Below are 19,450 nucleotides of genomic sequence, written 5' to 3'. Positions count from 1 at the left end.
TTTTTATTTTAAGGTCTGATAAGGGGGTCTGCCTTAATGGGGGTCTGACATGGAGGTCTAATGGGAGTCTGCAGGGGCATGTGTAGCGGCCCACCTTAACCTGTTTAGCTCCGCCTACCATATAAAGGTGGTATAGGTAAATGAGCTTTAAATCGTTAAAAGGCGGTAGCTGGTTGTGTTTTCATGGTGGGATCGTACACACATGTGCAATCCCAGATACAGGACATGACTGAGTCCGTAGCAATAGCATGGTCATTTCAGGGGCAAGATTTACCAGCTCCTGAACTGAAAAGACTCCATAGACTATAATGAGGTCTGCTCAGGATGCTGCTCCTTCACTGGACAAGAAAGTCTTGCACTCAAGACTTTTTTGTCCGATCTTTTTGACATAATCTAAAACAGTGGCCCAAACTCAGATGTAAATGGATTGTATTAGATTGAAGTATAGCATCCGCCGCATGTTTAACACACAAATACAGAGCAAGAACCAAGATCGCTACATACCTACAGCTCCAGAACCAAGCCTATAAGTCAAATAGAGCAGCAGAATCAAGTTCACTGCATGAATACAGCACCAAAACCACATTTATTGTATGAATACAGCACCAGAACAAAGCCTACAAATAATAAATAGCAACAGAATCAAAAACAACTATAGTACCAGAACCAAACCCAGAAGTTAAATACAGCACCAGAACCAAGTTCACTACATAAATACAGCACCAGAACTGTGTGCAGTACATCTACACATTACCAGATTAAAAAAGGTCAGTATAGATACCAATTGAGTACTCAGGTCAGCCCTCGCCATATAAGCTTGTACGATGTAAGACGACAGCTCCCAGTATGGCCTGAACAGTAGTAAAGGGATGCTGGGAGTTGTTTCACAAAAGAGCATGCTACCCATCATCAGCTGTAGATCGTCCAGATGACTACATCACTCATCATACACAGTCAGTAGCAAAATAATCATTTCAATTTAGTGACTTAAAGGTGACGTCTCCTCCTGAGTTCTTCTCCATCTGGTTCAGACCACCATGATGACATCTCCTGGCCACAATTTGGCTCTACAGATTTTCCCGAGAAGATATCTCTAGCTTCTCTCTTTACCAACACATTGGCACCCTGCATACTAACACAAACTCCTCTTAGTGCCACATGCTGTACCCTGAATATAAAATAAGCATTAGTGCTACACACAGGGCCCCCAATGGTAGTGCCACATGCTCTGTGCCCTCTGTATATAGTGTAACACACTCTCTGCCCTCTGCATATAGTGCCATATGCTTTGTGCTTTTTGTATATAGTGCCACATACTCTGTGCTCTCTGTATATCATGCCACATACTCTGTGCTCTCTGTATATCATGCCACATACTTTGTGCTTTTTGTATATAGTGCCACATACTCTGTGCTCTCTGTATATAATGGCAAATACTCTGTTCCCTCTGTATATACTGCCACATACTCTGTGCCCTCTGTATATAGTGCCACATACTCTGTGCCCTCTTTATACAGTGCCATATGCCTTGTGTTTATAGTGCCACACACAGTGCCCCTAATGCTAGTGCCACGTGCTATGTGCCCCCTGTATATAGTGCCACGTGCTTGGTGTCCCTCATAAATAGTGCCTCTTGTATGTGCCCCCTTTATGTACAGAACCTCTTATATGTGGACCCTGTATGTATTGCACCTCTTATATGTGCCCTCTGGATGTATAGTGGCTCTTATATATGCCCCTTTATGTATAGCACCTCTTATATGTGGACCCTGTATATAGAGTATCTCTTATATGTGCCCCTTTTATGAATAGCACATCTTATATGTGTCCCCTTTATGTATAGTGACTTTTAGATGTGGCCCCTTCATGTATAGTGCCTCTTTTATGTGTCCCTTTTATGTATAGCACCTCTTATATGTGTCCCCTTTATGGACAGTGCCTCTTATTTGTGCTCCCGTTATATATAGTGCCGCTTATATGTGTCCCCTTTATTTATAGTGTCTCTTGTATGTGCCCCTTTATGTATAGTGCCTTCTGTATGTGCCCCCTTTATGTACAATGCCTTTTATAAGTGTCTCCTTATGTATAGTTCCAGTGTTGGACTGGGGGATTAGGGCCCACCGGTAAAATAAATTCTTGGAGCCCATTGTACAGCTACATGCAAATATTATCTGCTTATACAGCATCAGACAGCAGCAAAATTACTGATTAAAGGGGTCCCTGCAGCAACTTCAACAGGGCAGGTCCCTGGGGAAAGAGGATGCTGTCGGGCATACCTCTGTACCTAGAAGTCAATTTAGCCAACCGATGCTTCTATCATAATAAACTGGGCTGTCTGTTAACCTACCAAATTTTTTATACGAACATAGGCTGGTTGAGGTGCTGTATACTGCCTATCTATATCTAGTTGAGTCAGTCTACTGTGTCATGTGCCACTTGTGCAGGAGGTGGAGGACTAGGGGCCCACCTTGCTCAGGTGCCCACCGGGGGATTCATCTGTTCCCCTTTGGGCCAGTCTGAGCCTGTATAGTTCCTCTTATATGTGTCTATTTATGTACAGTGCCTCTTCTATGTGCCCCCTTTATATATAGTTCCTGTGATATGTGCCTCATTTATGTATAGTGCCTCTGATATGTGCCCCCTTTATGTATAGTGCTTCTTATATGTGCCCTCTTTATGTATAGTGCCTCTTATATGTGCCATCTTTATGTATAGTTCCTCTTATATGTGCCCCCTTTATGTACAGTGCCTATTCTATGTGCCCCCTTTATATATAGTTCCTCTGATATGTGCCTCATTTATGTATAGTGCCTCTGATATGTGCCCCCTTTATGTATAGTGCTTCTTATATGTGCCCTCTTTATGTATAGTGCCTCTTATATGTGCCCTCTTTATGTATAGTGCCTCTTATATGTGCCATCTTTATGTATAGTGCCTCTTATATGTGCCCCCTTTATGTACAGTGCCTCTTCTATGTGCCCCCTTTATATATAGTTCCTCTGATATGTGCCTCATTTATGTATAGTGCCTCTTATATGTGCCCTCTTTATGTATAGTGCCTCTTATATGTGCCTTCTTTATGTATAGTGCCTCTTATATGTGCCATCTTTATGTATAGTGCCTCTTCTATGTGCCCCCTTTATATATAGTTCCTCTGATATGTGCCCTCTTTATGTATAGTGCCTCTTATATGTGCCCCTTTATGTATAGTGCCTCTTATATGTGCCCCCTTTATGTATAGTGCCTCCTATATGTGCCATCTTTATGTATAGTGCCTCTTATATGTGCCCTCTTTATGTATAGTGCCTCTTATATGTGCCCTCTTTATGTATAGTGCCTCTTATATGTGCCCTCTTTATGTATAGTGCCTCTTATATGTGCCATCTTTATGTATAGTGCCTCTGATATGTGCCCTCTTTATGTATAGTGCCTCTTATATGTGCCCTCTTTATGTATAGTGCCTCTTATATGTGCCCTCTTTATGTATAGTGCCTCTTATATGTGCCATCTTTATGTATAGTGCCTCCTATATGTGCTCCACTTTATGTATAGTGCCTCTTATATGTGCCATCTTTATGTATAGTGCCTCTTATATGTGCCCCCTTTATGTATAGTGCCTCTTATATGTGCCATCTTTATGTATAGTGCCTCCTATATGTGCCCCCTTTATGTACAGTGCCTCTTCTATGTGCCCCCTTTATATATACAGTCATGTGAAAAAATTAGGACACCCTTTGAAAGCATGTGGTTTTTTGTAACATTTTTAATAAAAGGTTATTTCATCTCCGTTTCAACAATACAGAGAGATTAAAGTAATCCAACTAAACAAAGAAAACTGAAGAAAAGTCTTTTCAAGATCTTCTGTAAATGTCATTCTACAAAAATGCCTATTCTAACTGAGGAAAAAGATAGGACACCCTCACATGTATTCCCTCTTAAATTGGCTCAGATCTCACACAGGTATATCACACCAGGTGCACATAATTAGTAGATCGTTACTCTGCATGTTGAATGAGGCTTGCCCTATTTAAACCTCAGACATTTAGTTTGGTGTGCTCCTGACTGTTGAAGTGAGAGTGAGCACCATGGTGAGAGCAAAAGAGCTGTCAGAGGACTTCAGAAAAAAGATTGTAGCAGCCTATGAGTCTGGGAAGGGATTTAAAAAGATCTCAAAAGATTTTGAAATCAGCCATTCCACTGTCCGGAAGATAGTCTACAAGTGGAGGGCTTTCATAACAACTGCCAACATGCCCAGGACTGGTCGCCCCAGCAAGTTCACCCCAAGAGCAGACCGCAAGATGCTAAAAGAGGTCTCCAAAAACCCTAAAGTGTCATCTCGAGAACTACAGCAGGCTCTGGCTACTGTTGATGTAGAAGTACATGCCTCTACAATCAGAAAGAGACTGTACAAGTTTAACTTGCATGGGAGGTGTGCAAGGAGGAAACCTTTGCTTTCCAAGAGAAACATCGAGGCCAGACTGACATTTGCCAGAGATAAAGTTGACAAAGACCAGGACTTCTGGAATAATGTTCTTTGGACAGATGAGTCCAAAATTGAATTATTTGGACACAACAGCAGAGGACATGTTTGGCGTAAACCAAACACAGCATTCCAAGAAAAGAACCTCATACCAACTGTGAAGCATGGAGGTGGAAGTGTCATGGTTTGGGGCTGCTTTGCTGCAGCAGGACCTGGTCAGCTCACCATCATAGAATCCACGATGAATTCTACTGTGTATCAGAAGGTGCTTGAAGAACATGTGAGACCATCAGTTAGAAAATTAAAGCTGAAGCGGAACTGGACCATGCAACATGACAATGACCCAAAACATACTAGTAAATCAACCAAAGATTGGCTGAAAAAGAAGAAATGGAGAGTCCTGGAATGGCCAAGTCAAAGTCCAGATTTGAATCCCATTGAGATGCTGTGGGGTGACTTGAAAAGGGCTGTACGTGCAAGAAACCCCTCAAACATCTCACAGCTGAAAAAGTTCAGCATTGAGGAGTGGGGTAAAATTTCCTCAGACCGATGTCGAAGACTGGTAGATGGCTACAAGAACCGTCTCACTGCAGTTATTTCAGCCAAAGGAGGTAACACTCGCTATTAGGGGCAAGGGTGTCCTATCTTTTTCCTCAGTTAGAATAGGCATTTTTGTAGAATGACATTTACAGAAGATCTTGAAAAGACTTTTCTTCAGTTTTCTTTGTTTAGTCGGATTACTTTAATCTCTCTGTATTGTTGAAACGGAGATGAAATAACCTTTTATTAAAAATGTTACAAAAAACCACATGCTTTCAAAGGGTGTCCTAATTTTTTCACATGACTGTAGTTCCTCTGATATGTGCCCTCTTTATGTATAGTGCCTCTTATATGTGCCCTCTTTATGTATAGTGCCTCTTATATGTGCCATCTTTATGTATAGTGCCTCCTATATGTGCTCCACTTTATGTATAGTGCCTCTTATATGTGCCATCTTTATGTATAGTGCCTCTTATATGTGCCCCCTTTATGTATAGTGCCTCTTATATGTGCCATCTTTATGTATAGTGCCTCCTATATGTGCTCCACTTTATGTATAGTGCCTCTTATATGTGCCCTCTTTATGTATAGTGCCTCTTATATGTGCCTTCTTTATGTATAGTGCCTCTTATATGTGCCCTCTTTATGTATAGTGCTCCTTATATGTGCCCCTTTATATATAGTGCCTCTTATATGTGCCATCTTTATGTATAGTGCCTCCTATATGTGCTCCACTTTATGTATAGTGCCTCTTATATGTGCCCTCTTTATGTATAGTGCCTCTTATATGTGCCCCCTTTATGTATAGTGCCTCTTATATGTGCCCCCTTTATGTATAGTGCCTCTTATATGTGCCCCCTTTATGTATAGGGCCTCTTATATGTGCTCCACTTTATGTATATCATGTATACCACTTTATATATAGCCACAGCGTGTTTCTACGCCAAAGACGTTAGATTCTTTGGTCACATGGCCTAGACACAGCTCAGTCTCATTCAAGTGAATGAGGCTGAGCTGCAATACCAAGTACAACCGCTATACAATGTATGGCCTTATGCTTGGCATGCTGTGAGGACCTGAGGATAGGCTATCAATACGGAACCCCTTTAAATTAAATTCAGTACCTTGCCTAAAATTTGTGGATGTCCTTTTTCTGCAATGCCTTTGTATGTAAGCTTTTGTCCAAATTTTTTTTTCGGGGGCGGGGGGGGTGGGGGGGTGCACTGCCTTCTCTTTTTTGTTGTTGTTTGCAATACTTATGAAAAAGAAGACACAATTTAATGAATATATTATAATTTATTCTATAAAAGGAAGCTGTAAATTACCGTATTATGTGAATAGAAATGTTACATGTTCTGTAATAAATAGGGGGGAGGGGAAGCCTTCTACAATGCAGGCTACAAACATGGGGCTCCAGCCAGAAGCACCTGGTCTTTAGTACACCTACTGGGGTACGCACCCCAACGTGTTAAAGCATATCTATAAGATACATATATATTGTATGGAAGACAAGCTACAGCCAACAGCAGGTTCACTCTCTGCTCCTATATCCAATGTAACTGCAGGGTACAAGTGAAACACACGGTAAGGGTGGATAAACATGCTAAGGAGAGAGGGGAACAGTGAGTCTGCCTATGGCGTTACCCAGTCTGCTCTATAAGGCCCCTTCATTTAGGTGGCATGACAAGGTTACCAGGGTCTCCACATCTGCAGTGAGCCCATAAGAGGACAATGTTTCTGCAGTACATTAAATTGTGGTTTTGTGTCAGGATCAGGTTTCATAGTGGGTGAGGGAATCCTCCCAGCACCCTCTTCAACCATATAGGGCAGCTCGGACTTTGCATCCATGGCCTTGGGAAGTGATTTTAACAGATGATTGAGAAGCCGTGCACCAAGGGCTTGATCCATCCAGTCGCAGTTCAGTAGCAGATTGTGGAGCTCATGCATACACTGAATGTATCCCGTGCTGAATCTCTGCTGGCTGTCTACAGTCTGAGAGGTCTCACCTGAGAGAGAGAACAGATGTCACACATGTGTATGTACCACCATTTACTGGCTTAAAGTGGTTGTCTCAAATTTAAACGTCATAAGTGGGCTGCTCAATGGTGTTTAGTTGTTGGGACCTTCACTGATCCCACACACGGACCAATAACAGTGTCCGCCACCAGTGGGCAAAAGTGCGAACATCTTGTACTGAAATGTGTGGTTGTCCTCCAAAGGCTTATCCAAGCAATGTAAGTTTGTATGACTAATTTATTTCCGCGAATACACAAAGGTCAAGTCAGTAGTGACTTATTCTACTGACTTGTCTTCTATTGTACCCACAATATGGGTACAATATAGACAAAAAATATGAGTGAACCCATCTGTACAATTCCTCACCTGTGGTTCTGCTTCTCTGAATATTTTCCAGATGTCTCACTGTCATCTCCAGGATGTCTGCTTTCTCCAACTTGGACTGCTGAAAAAATAAAATAAAAGTACAGCTATTTGGGTTTAATTCATACCCTTGGTGTACGACCACATGCCACAGTAGAGTGCGACAGGGTTGCGACGCGGTCGGGTATCGCATGGCAGTACGAGACCTCACTGTTTGGTTGGTTTGTATTGTTAACGGGGGAGCAGTATTGCAGGTGCGATTTGGCCATTAACATTTCAGACGAACTAAACAGTGCGGTACCATTAATTTAATTAGGACCCGTAGACCCATCCACAGGGCAGTTGTGTCACAACCGCAACACGAATTGTGGGGTTTTACCTTTATACATCATTGATCTCAAAGTGAATCATGTATGAATGTTTTAACAAAAATGCAAAAAGTGGAAAATGAAAAACTTTGCCTTTGAATGTATAGGAGAAATAAAAATGTTCTGTCAGTGGAAAACAGCTTCATTAAATAAAAAGTGAAGATTCTTCAGGATCTTCAATGATCATGTGAGACATGTCAGAAAATGTCATCAATGCGGTACGATATCTAGAGCAAAATGGACGCTGCAGTCCACTCAGCCCTGGTGAATGAGCCGCTGCCAGGCAGCTGCTGAATTCCAACATGCACAATCCTTCTTTTTCCCAGCATCTACCACAGGTGTGAAATCAGGACACCTCCATACTCATTAGATGGTCGCCTTGTCCTGGCTAAATTGATGAGTTCGCTTGACTTTAATCTAATGTGTAATGTGTATGGTCACATTGCCCAAACTTGATTTACAGACTTATGAAGCCTCAATTATCCCCTCTTGGGGATTGCTCCTGTGGTAAATCTCTGATATAATATTCTAAGCACAGGTTCATTGGTTTGAAAGGCCATGGACTTGTCCAGAGTTCTCTAGTGATATTTTACATCTCTGAGCAGTCATCCATGAGCTTAGCATTGGAAACTGGAGGAAATCCAACTTAAGGCATCCCAGCTTCAATGAGAATTCCACCTAAAAAGGATCTTTTGACATACATCTACTACCTGTCAGGAGATCACTTTTAGGGAAAATCCTTATGTGTGCTGTCCCATTGCCTACCATGGAAAAACTCAATGACTATGAAGAGGCATGCTGTTTGAGGTCTTATTTTAGCTAATGGTGGGCTCAGACACCACTTATGCAATCTTCCTATGGGCAAAGAGAAACCTTCATGTTCAGAACTTCTTACACCCAAGGTTTGGGCTGCCTACTTATTTTCCCTTGAGCAAAACCAAACTTTTCAGCTTTACCAAGAATAACCCTTTAAAAAACCTTCCACTTGAAAAATATATGTCCCTGAGCCTATAAATTCATATAGGCATTGTACACCTGGAAAGAATTGCTTAAGCAAAAAAGTGGTAAAGCTGGGTGACAACTATTGCATGAACTGTAAAATATAAATTAACAACATTATAGATTGGGAGAAATCAACGATTTCCATTTCCTTATTCATGTTAGTAGGAGATATGCTTTAATATACATACCATGTGATAAGCAGGTTACTTACATCAAGATGAAATGCCCTGATCACCGTCTCTTTCAGTTGCTCCAGGCAGGAATTAATTCGTTCTCTTCTCTTTCGTTCAATGAGTGGCTTTCTGAGCTGAACAGGTGGGAAAAATGGTGACCATTTAGAGAATGATGTCATAAGCTTCATTACTCACATATGCTATGTCTAGGAACTACTGGACATTATTTGACACCTTAAAGGGTTATTCCCATCTGGACATTTATGGCATATCCATATAAGTACTTGATAGGTGCTGGTCCCACCACTGGGACCAGCACCTATCTCAAGAAAGAGGTCCCGGCTTGTATTGCTGTGAATGGAGAAGTGGCAGTGGGTGCTTGGCTCTCTCCATTTACTTCTATAGGACTTCATAAAATAGTGTCAAACTGGCATGTCATAAATTGTGCAATGTGATAAGGCAGAAACTTTTATACTCTTCACTCACAATCATATCTACCCAAGCTGCTATATACCTAAATTGTGCAGAGTAAGTCAGACATGGACGTTTGTCCTTTTTTCAACCGTATTAACTATGTAACTATATTTCATCCTATACCTACATTGGGGCCACAGACAATGTTCTGAAAGACATTTGTCACACTTATCTCCATGCAGTTGTGTCGATACTGTATTGCCAATGTTAGTTTTGGCCATTTGATAGAGCCAGCCACAGAAATAACCCTAATATTACATAATGCTAGCAACAGCTGTGCCTCCTGACCAATGTAGAGTCCAAGCCACAGCAGTGCCCTTACAAACAGTGGCAGCTACAGCAGTGCCCGTACAAAAGGTGCCAGCTACAGCAGTGCCCGTAGAAAAAGTGCCAGCTACAGCAGTGTAGTGCTTACCTGTGCCACAGTCACATGTCATTCCCTGCCCTGACAGCCAGGATGCCAGTGTGGGAGTGACATGTTGGCAGCATTACATATACTCCTTCTACAAGCAATGAACTGTCGACATACACTTGCTAATGTCAGATCCACAATTCATCAATACCAATGTGGTAGGTAACTTACCTGGCAACAGGTAATCTTTACAATCTACACGTTCACTTCATAGCCATGGTTCAGCTCTAGTTGAACACCATAAGACAATATTAAAGGGTATTTTATACTGATGACCTATCCTCTGGTAGGTGGGACACTCGGGACCTCCGCCAATCAGCTGTTTGAGAAGGCACTGGTGCTCACAGCCTTCTCCCAGATTTTTCTAGGATGTGTGACGTTATGTTCATCAGTCACATGATCTAGGAGCAGCTCAGCCCCATTAAAGTGACTGAGATGCAATACAAAGCACATCCGCTATACAATGTACGATCCTGTGCTTGTTGAGCTGAGAGAAGGCTGTTAGTGCCTTCTCAAACAGCTAATTCGCAGGGGTCCCAGGTTTTGGACCCTCACAGATCATATACTAAGTGGCGTGCCCAGCGGGAGGGGGGGTGGTCTGCCCCGGGTGCTGGCTCTCACGGGGGTGCCAGCAGGCCCAGAAGCAATGAGCGCTTCCATCAATACAGATGGAAGCGCTCATTGCTGAAGTGCTGACACCCACATACTGCGGCAGGGCAGGGAGCGGAGCGCATAGTTCCCTGCCCCGCCGCCGATCACCGCCATAGGCTGCAGGCCTAGTAGGCCTGAAGCCTATGCGGTAGTGAAATCCCGGCGCAGGCGAGCGTAATGATGTCATCGCGCGTGCCCCTGTGTCGGGACTCAGCAGCACAGTGTCGGGACTCTGCGAGCAAGCGCAGGTAAGTATTTAGCTTTTAGGGTTTGTTTTTCTTTTTTTTTTCTTTTATGTGCCAACTTTGGGGACATGAGGGGACGGGGTGCACACAGGAGGACGTCTGGGGGGAAAATATGGTGGGATACTGTGTGGGCACAAATTATTATGGGAGGGATTACTATGTGGGGGGAAAATTACTGTGCGGGGGTAGTGTGGGGGACACTACTGTGTGGGGGGCAGTGTGGGGGACACTACTGTGTGGGGGCAGCGTGGGGGACACTACTGTGTGGGGGGCAGTGTGGGCGACACTATTGTGTGGGGGCAGTGTGGGGACACTACTGTGTGGGGGCAGTGTGGGCGACACTACTGTGTGGGTGGCACTACTGTGTGGGCGACACTACTGTGTGGGTGACACTACTGTGTGAGGGCAGTGTGGAGGACACTACTGTGTGGGGGGGAAATGTGGGCGACACTACTCTGTGGGGGCACTACTGTGTGGGGGGCAGTGTGGGGGACATTACTGTGTGGGAGGCAGTGTGGGGGACACTACTGTGTGGGTGCATTACTGTTTGGGGGTACTTCTGTGGGGGGGACACTACTGTGTGGGGGCAGTGTGGAGGACACTACTGTGTGGGGGCAGTGTGGGGGACACTACTGTGTGGGGGGCAGTGTGGGGGACACTACGATGTGGGGGACACTACTGTGTTGGGGGCAGTGTGGGGGACACTACTGTGTGGGGGCAGTGTGGGGGACACTACTGTGTGGGGGCAGTGTGGGGGACACTACTGTGTGGGGGGCAGTGTGGAGGACACTACTGTGTGGGGGGAAGTGTGGGGGACACTACTGTGTGGGGGGCAGCATGGGGGACACTACTGTGTGGGGGGCAGTGTGGGGGACACTACTGTGTGGGAGGCAGTGTGGGGGACACTACTGTGTGGGGGGCAGTGTGGGAGACACTGTGTGGGGGCACTACTGTGTGGGGGACACTACTGTGTGGGGGGCACTACTGTGTGGGAGACACTACTATGTGAGGCGCAGTGTGTGCGACACTACTGTGTGGGTGGCACTACTGTGTGGGGGGAAGTGTGGGGGGACACTACTGTGTGGGGGGCAGTGTGGGCGACACTACTGTGTGGGGGCACTACTGTGTGGGGGCCACTACTGTGTGGGGGCACTACTGTGTGGGGGACACTACTGTGTAGGGGCAGTGTGGGGGACACTACTGTGTGGGGGCAGTGTGGGCGACACTACTGTGTGGGGGGCTGTTTGGGGGACACTACTGTGTGGGGAGCAGTGTGGGGGACATTACTGTGTGGGGGCAGTGTGGGGGACACTACTGTGTGGGGGCACTACTGTGTGGGGGACACTACTGTGTGGGGGACACTACTGTGTGGGGGGCAGTACTGTGTGGGGAACACTACTGTGTGGGGGCAGTGTGGGGGACACTACTGTGTGGGGGGCAGTGTGGGGGACACTACTGTGTGGGGGACACTACTATGTGGGGGCAGTGTAGGGGACACTACTGTGTGAGGGACACTACTGTGTGGGGGCAGTGTGGGAGACACTACTGTGCTGGGGGCAGTGTGGGGGACACTACTGTGTGGGGGCAGTGTGGGGGACACTACTGTGTGGTGGACACTACTGTGTAGGGGGCAGTGTGGGGGACACTACTGTGTGGGGGCAGTGTGGGGGACACTACTGTGTGGGGGACACTACTGTGTCTGGGGTAGTGTGGGGGAAATTACTGTGTGGGAGGGCAGCATGAGGGACGTTGCTATTGGGGAGGCACTGTAGGGGCCATTCTATTATTTCTGGGGACACTATACAGGGATTATTGCCTGGAGCACAATATAGAGTGTTATTATTACTGGGGGCACTCTAGGGGACAATATACAGGTCCTTCTCAAAAAATTAGCATATTGTGATAAAGTTTATTATTTTCTGTAATGTACTGATAAACATTAGACTTTCATATATTTTAGATTCATTACACACAACTGAAGTAGTTCAGGCCTTTTATTGTTTTAATATTGATGATTTTGGCATACAGCTCATGAAAACCCAAATTTCCTATCTAAAAAAATTAGCATATCATGAAAAGGTTCTCTAAACGAGCTATTAACCTAATCATCTGAATCAACTAATTAACTCTAAACACCTGCAAAAGATTCCTGAGGCTTTTAAAAACTCCCAGCCTGGTTCATTACTCAAAACCGCAATCATGGGTAAGACTGCCGACCTGACTGCTGTCCAGAAGGCCATCATTGACACCCTCAAGCAAGAGGGTAAGACACAGAAAGAAATTTCTGAACGAATAGGCTGTTCCCAGAGTGCTGTATCAAGGCACCTCAGTGGGAAGTCTGTGGGAAGGAAAAAGTGTGGCAGAAAACGCTGCACAACGAGAAGAGGTGACTGGACCCTGAGGAAGATTGTGGAGAAGGACCGATTCCAGACCTTGGGGGACCTGCGGAAGCAGTGGATTGAGTCTGGAGTAGAAACATCCAGAGCCACCGTGTACAGGCGTGTGCAGGAAATGGGCTACAGGTGCCGCATTCCCCAGGTCAAGCCACTTTTGAACCAGAAACAGCGGCAGAAGCGCCTGACCTGGGCTACAGAGAAGCAGCACTGGACTGTTGCATGTCATTCGGAAATCAAGGTGCCAGAGCCTGGAGGAAGACTGGGGAGAGGGAAATGCCAAAATGCCTGAAGTCCAGTGTCAAGTACCCACAGGCAGCTGGGGTGCCATGTCAGCTGCTGGTGTTGGTCCACTGTGTTTTATCAAGGGCAGGGTCAATGCAGCTAGCTATCAGGAGATTTTGGAGCACTTCATGCTTCCATCTGCTGAAAAGCTTTATGGAGATGAAGATTTCATTTTTCAGCACGACCTGGCACCTGCTCACAGTGCCAAAACCACTGGTAAATGGTTTACTGACCATGGTATTACTGTGCTCAATTGGCCTGCCAACTCTCCTGACCTGAACCCCATAGAGAATCTGTGGGATATTGGGAAGAGAAAGTTGAGAGACGCAAGACCCAACACTCTGGATGAGCTTAAGGCCGCTATCGAAGAATCCTGGGCCTCCATAACACCTCAGCAGTGCCACAGGCTGATTGCCTCCATGCCACGCCGCATTGAAGCAGTCATTTCTGCAAAAGGATTCCCGACCAAGTATTGAGTGCATAACTGAACATAATTATTTGAAGGTTGACTTTTTTTGTATTAAAAACACTTTTCTTTTATTGGTCGGATGAAATATGCTAATTTTTTGAGATGGGAAATTTGGGTTTTCATGAGCTGTATGCCAAAATCATCAATATTAAAACAATAAAAGGCTTGAACTACTTCAGTTGTGTGTAATGAATCTAAAATATATGAAAGTCTAATGTTTATCTGTACATTACAGAAAATAATGAACTTTATCACAATATGCTAATTTTTTGAGAAGGACCTGTAGCTGCTGTAGACACAGCAGCTATATAGGGACATTTGGGGTAATTTATAAAACTGGTGTAAAGTAGAACTGGCTTAGCTGCCCATAGCTGCCAATCAAATTCCACCTTTCATATTTGACAGCTCTTTGACAGTTCTACATTACACCAGTAATAAATGAAAAAATTATTTTTAAGCCCAAAATGAGTAAAATGCAATAATAAAATAATTGCCCCTGAAAGTGTTCATAACATTGAATTATACTTATTAATAGTTCCAGCAGCTGCATTGCTCCTAAATAGTTATTGTGGCTGTAGAAGTCATATTTAGGCAAGGACTGTCAGTCTTTACATTCACCCTATCTGTGCAGCCATACCGCCAACTGCTACAGCTGCTTTCCGCAGAGTCTTCCTTTATTATGTGATGAGTACAACGGTGTTCACACTTGGCTTGTATACCCTGCATGCTGTGATTCTGAAATACACAGACTCAACAAGCTGCTTCGTGCTGTGTGTGAACATTACCACTTGGCAATTAGGCACAGCCGGGCTGCAAAGTTTGAATGAGTCCAGCTGCACGTGCACCCCCTATGTGTATGTGAACTGTGTCGTACTGTGGGTCCAAGTCAATTTGATAGCAGAATTTCCCATGCTAATATATGCAAGGGGTAACATGTGAGAAGTGTGCAAGGAGACGTGTCTAAAGTGATAGTCTTTATAGTGCAAAGCCCTTACCTTTCTCTCCTGCTTAGAAGTGGATGGTTTCAGGGGATCCTTGGCTGCTGCAGACATTGCCACCTGCCAGTGCTGTCCAGCTTCCTAGTGTGAACCCTGGCTGAGACTGGCTCAACGCTTGTACTGTATCTCGGTGTTTGTGCCTCTCTAACCTCCCACTCCCTGTGTCTCTGTGCCTTTTTCTACTTCTCTACAGCAGTTTCCCGCTCTAGCGTTATATACAGGCATTTATTAGCATGTGAATAGCTCACTTTTTTCCCTTTCTATTCAAGAATCTTAAGACCAGATGTCCAGATCAGGGTCTATTGTGAAGATAACATTGCCCCCCCTAAAGTCCCCATGTCACAATGTAACCTCGTCAGAAGAATGCTACTTGTAGATAAACAGCAGAAGAAGCATGGCCTGGGAGGTTATGGCCAAATTCAGATGTATATGTGCAAAGTGAGGCACGTGTTGTCAGACTGGCGGTATAAGACTATATGGGATAGCATACTGAACACAGTGCCTCATTACACTACAGTCATAGCTCACTGCTTGAAAAAAGTATTAAAGTCTAACTCCATTGTAACAATTTTAACCCACAGGTTAATGAGTAGAATTATATATCATTTTAAAGGCAATAGGAAATTCACTGATAAACCAGGCACAATGTCTTGCAGGGCTAGCTCAGCTAAATGTAATGATACCTTTCACTTGGTGATCCATTGCTTCATACTGGAGAAAAGGTAATGAGCAGTTAAGAGCACCGAGGGCAGGCCCAGGCCACCCTGTGCACCCTTACTCCTCCTGCTTCCTCTGCCAGCTCCTCCCTCTCCTTCTTGAGGACTATGCAAGAAGGAGAGGAAGAGCACATAAAGTAGGAGAAGCAAGGGTGCACACAGTGGCTTGGGCCCACCACCAATGCACTTAATTGCTCATTTGCATATTGGTTAAAAGTATTTTTTCTCCAGAATGAAGCAACGGATCACTAAGTGAAAAGTATCATTACATTCAGCTGAGCTAGTGCTATAAGGCATTATGCCTGGCTTGCCCATGAATTTCTGGTGACAGACTCCCTTCAGTAGTTACTTCCATTCTTTCATCCCCTTTGGGACAATACATTCTGTAGGTTGTGGTACCCCAATTTGATATGTAAGCAGACGGCACGCGCAGTGCTCACGTCCCCTCTCCCTTCTCTCTTCCTGTCCACTGCTGCCGTCTATGGTCTTTGCCATAGACAGCAGTGGTGAACAGGAAGAGAGACAGCACGTGCAAACCGCGCGCACCCAGTCTCCTCATACAGCAGGTTGGCAGGGGGTGCTGGGTGTTGGACTACTGCCGATCTGATATTGACGACCTATCCTGAGGATAGGTCATCAATAGTAAAAGCCCAGACAACCCTTTTAAGATGCCAAAATTGGGACATTCAAGCCTCACCCTAGGAATGACACACAAAACAGACACTATAATATATAGATAGATAGATGATCTAGTGCATAAGAGAAAGATAGACAGATATCATTTGTCACTGTGTATGTGAAATTATACTTATGACCCTTCCAGTAATATTAGCGAGGTGCATGGCTTGTTTCCCAGAGTTTCCTTTCAGTAATAGTACATGTATTTGGTGGTTTTCTACACAGTCCAGACATTAATCTTGGCCAAATATACTCCTTGTGTAGTCTTCTCTGGTCTCTCCATGCATTTGTCAGCAGGCCTTCATAGCCAGCAGTGCTCGATTTATGTTCTTTTTTAAAAGTCAGACATATTTAGAAGTGTTCTGCTCCATAGGATATGTACTAAACAAAATTAAAATGGGGCGCCCCTCCCTCTCCTGGTGCTGGTGTGCGCTCCTCCTAGACCCTCTGAGATAGGCCTCCTGCACACGAACGTTTTTTTACACGGTCCGCAAAAACGGGGTCCGTGGGTCCGTGATCCGTGACCGTTTTTTCGTCCGTGGGTCTTCCTTGATTTTTGGAGGATCCACGGACATGAAAAAAAAGTCATTTTGGTGTCCGCCTGGCCGTGCGGAGCCAAACGGATCCGTCCTGAATTACAATGCAAGTCAATGGGGACGGATCCATTTGATGTTGACACAATATGGTGCCATTTCAAACGGATCCGTCCCCATTGACTTTCAATGTAAAGTCTGGAGTTCTGTTATACCATCGGATTGGAGTTTTCTCCAATCCAATGGTATATTTTAATTGTAGCGTCCCCATCACCATGGGAACGCCTCTATGTTAGAATATACTGTCGGATATGAGCTACATCGTGAAACTCATTTCCGACAGTATATTCTAACACAGAGGCGTTCCCATGGTGATGGAGACGCTTCAGGTTAGAATATACAAAAAAACTGTGTACATGACTGTCCCCTGCTGCCTGGCAGGTGCTGCCAGGAAGCAGGGGGCAGACCCCCCCCCCCCTGTTTTTAACTCATTGGTGGCCAGTGGGCCCCCCCTCCCCTGTTGTTAACTCGTTGGTGGCCAGTGTGCGCACCCCCCTCCCTCCCTCCCTCTATTGTAATAATAGCATTGGGGCCAGTGTGCGCGCCCCCCCAACCCCCCCCCCCTCCCTCCCTCTATTGTAATAATAGCATTGGGGCCAGTGTGCGCGCCCCCCCAACCCCCCCCTCCCTCCCTCTATTGTAATAATAGCATTGGGGCCAGTGTGCGCCAACCCCCCCCCCCCCCCCCTGGCTGCTGGCTGCTGCGATCTCTGTGTCCGGCCGGGAGCTCCTCCTACTGGTAAGTGACAGGTCTGTGCGGCGCATTGCTGTCACTTACCAGTAGGAGGAGCTCCCGGCCGGACGCAGACATCGCAGCAGCCAGCAGCCAGGTAAGTATGAAAATCTTCTACTCCGCTGCCACCGATGATCGCACAGGTGCGCGCACTGGCCCCAATGCTATTATTATAATAGAGGGAGGGAGGGGGGGGGGGGTTGGGGGGGTGCGCACACTGGCCCCAATGTATTAAAACAATAGAGGGAGGGAGGGGGGGTTGGGGGGGGGGGCGCACACTGGCCCCAATGTATTAAAACAATAGAGGGAGGGAGGGAGGGAGGGGGGTGCGCACACTGGCCACCAACGAGTTAACAACAGGGATGGGGGGGGCCGCACAATGATATTCAAACTGGGGAGGGGGGGGGGTCTGCCCCCTGCTGCCTGGCAGCCCTGATCTCTTACAGGGGGATATGATAGTACAATTAACCCCTTCAGGTGCCGCACCTGATGGGGTTAATTGTACTATCATATCCCCCTGTAAGAGATCGGGTGCTGCCAGGCAGCAGGGGGCAGTCTTGTACACAGTTTGTAGTGTATTCTAACTAGAAGCGTCCCATCACCATGGGAACGCCTCTGTGTTAGAATATACTGTCGGATCTGAGTTTTCACGAAGTGAAAACTCAGCTCTGAAAAAGCTTTTATGCAGACGGATCTTCGGATCCGTCTGTATGAAACTAAAACCTACGGCCACGGATCACGGACACGGATGCCAATCTTGTGTGCATCCGTGTTCTTTCACGGACCCATTGACTTGAATGGGCCCGTGAACCGTTGGCCGTGAAAAAAATAGGACAGGTCATATTTTTTTCACGGCCAGGAAACACGGCTCACGGATGCGGCTGCCAAACGGTGCATTTTCCGATTTTTCCACAAACCCATTGAAAGTCAATGGGTCCGTGAAAAAAAACGGAAAACGGCACAACGGCCACGGATGCACACAACGGTCGTGTGCATGAGGCCATAAGCAGTAAGGTTACTCAGCCATTTACAGGATACCGTGGGACACAAAGTTGTCTGGTCTAATTAAAAAACTAATGGCAGGCAACAAATATTAAAAAAAGGACCGTACTCGTCTTTCAAAATACACCTCATTCCAGTTCTGCAGCTCCCAGTGGTCTGAAATATTAGAGACATATTATTGGCCTCGAGACCACTGCAGCCACTCACTCACCTCAGTGGACCTGCATGCAAGAAGTTCCAGCGCTGGAATGGAGGGAGTTTTAACAGTTTTTTTTTTTCCATGAAACACTGGTGCATTATATTTAAATTAGGACAGACATCCCCTTTAAGTAAATAGTAATAAGAACCTATTGTTATAAGAATTTGGAAATTTGCTTTAAGGCAGTGCAACATAACTCTTTCTGGTCCGTGGGGCTTGATGTCATACTGAAAATATAAGGTACAATTCCTGTTCAGATATTTTACCCTCTAGCGCTGCAAATCCAGGACACAAGTGAGTAGAAATAGTCCACTCAATGAAATAGGAAAAAAGGATTGCGCTGCAGGAGAGTATGCTTAATAATTAAAGTCCCAAAATTATTTGTGTTCTATTGTCTATGAAAATCTTCAGTCAAATAGGTTCATCCAAATACATCAAACACAGCTGCGGTGTGGAAATCTGAAATAAAATAGAAACCACACTATGGTGTAGTAACTTCTCAAAAGGAGTGTCACCTGAAAACAGGTTATACTCACAAGACTCAGATGGTATTAGGCATAGAAAGCAGGCTCAGCGCTGTCATCCACCCAGGAACTGCACACCTTGGATGTCGTTCGCTAGACCACATGGACGGACAGGGTGCTTAGCCGCTTATGTGAA

The 19,450-nt window shown here is 45.3% G+C and overlaps 1 protein-coding gene across 1 annotated transcript; it reads right to left on the bottom strand.

Moving 5' to 3' along the window:
• Positions 1–6,359: 6,359 nt before the first annotated feature.
• LOC122936311 (transcription cofactor HES-6-like) lies at positions 6,360–14,923 on the bottom strand. Its single transcript, XM_044292461.1, has 4 exons — positions 14,867–14,923; positions 8,981–9,076; positions 7,403–7,481; positions 6,360–7,026 (listed from the first exon to the last, which is right to left on the bottom strand). The coding sequence occupies exons 1-4, from the start codon at positions 14,921–14,923 to the stop codon at positions 6,710–6,712; spliced, it is 549 nt and encodes a 182-aa protein (XP_044148396.1). The 3' UTR covers positions 6,360–6,709.
• Positions 14,924–19,450: the final 4,527 nt, after the last annotated feature.

This window comes from Bufo gargarizans, chromosome 4, assembly GCF_014858855.1.
Source record: "Bufo gargarizans isolate SCDJY-AF-19 chromosome 4, ASM1485885v1, whole genome shotgun sequence".
NCBI lineage: Eukaryota > Metazoa > Chordata > Amphibia > Anura > Bufonidae > Bufo > Bufo gargarizans.
Note: the sequence above shows the minus strand (reverse complement) of the source record. Positions and strands in the feature narration are given on the sequence as shown.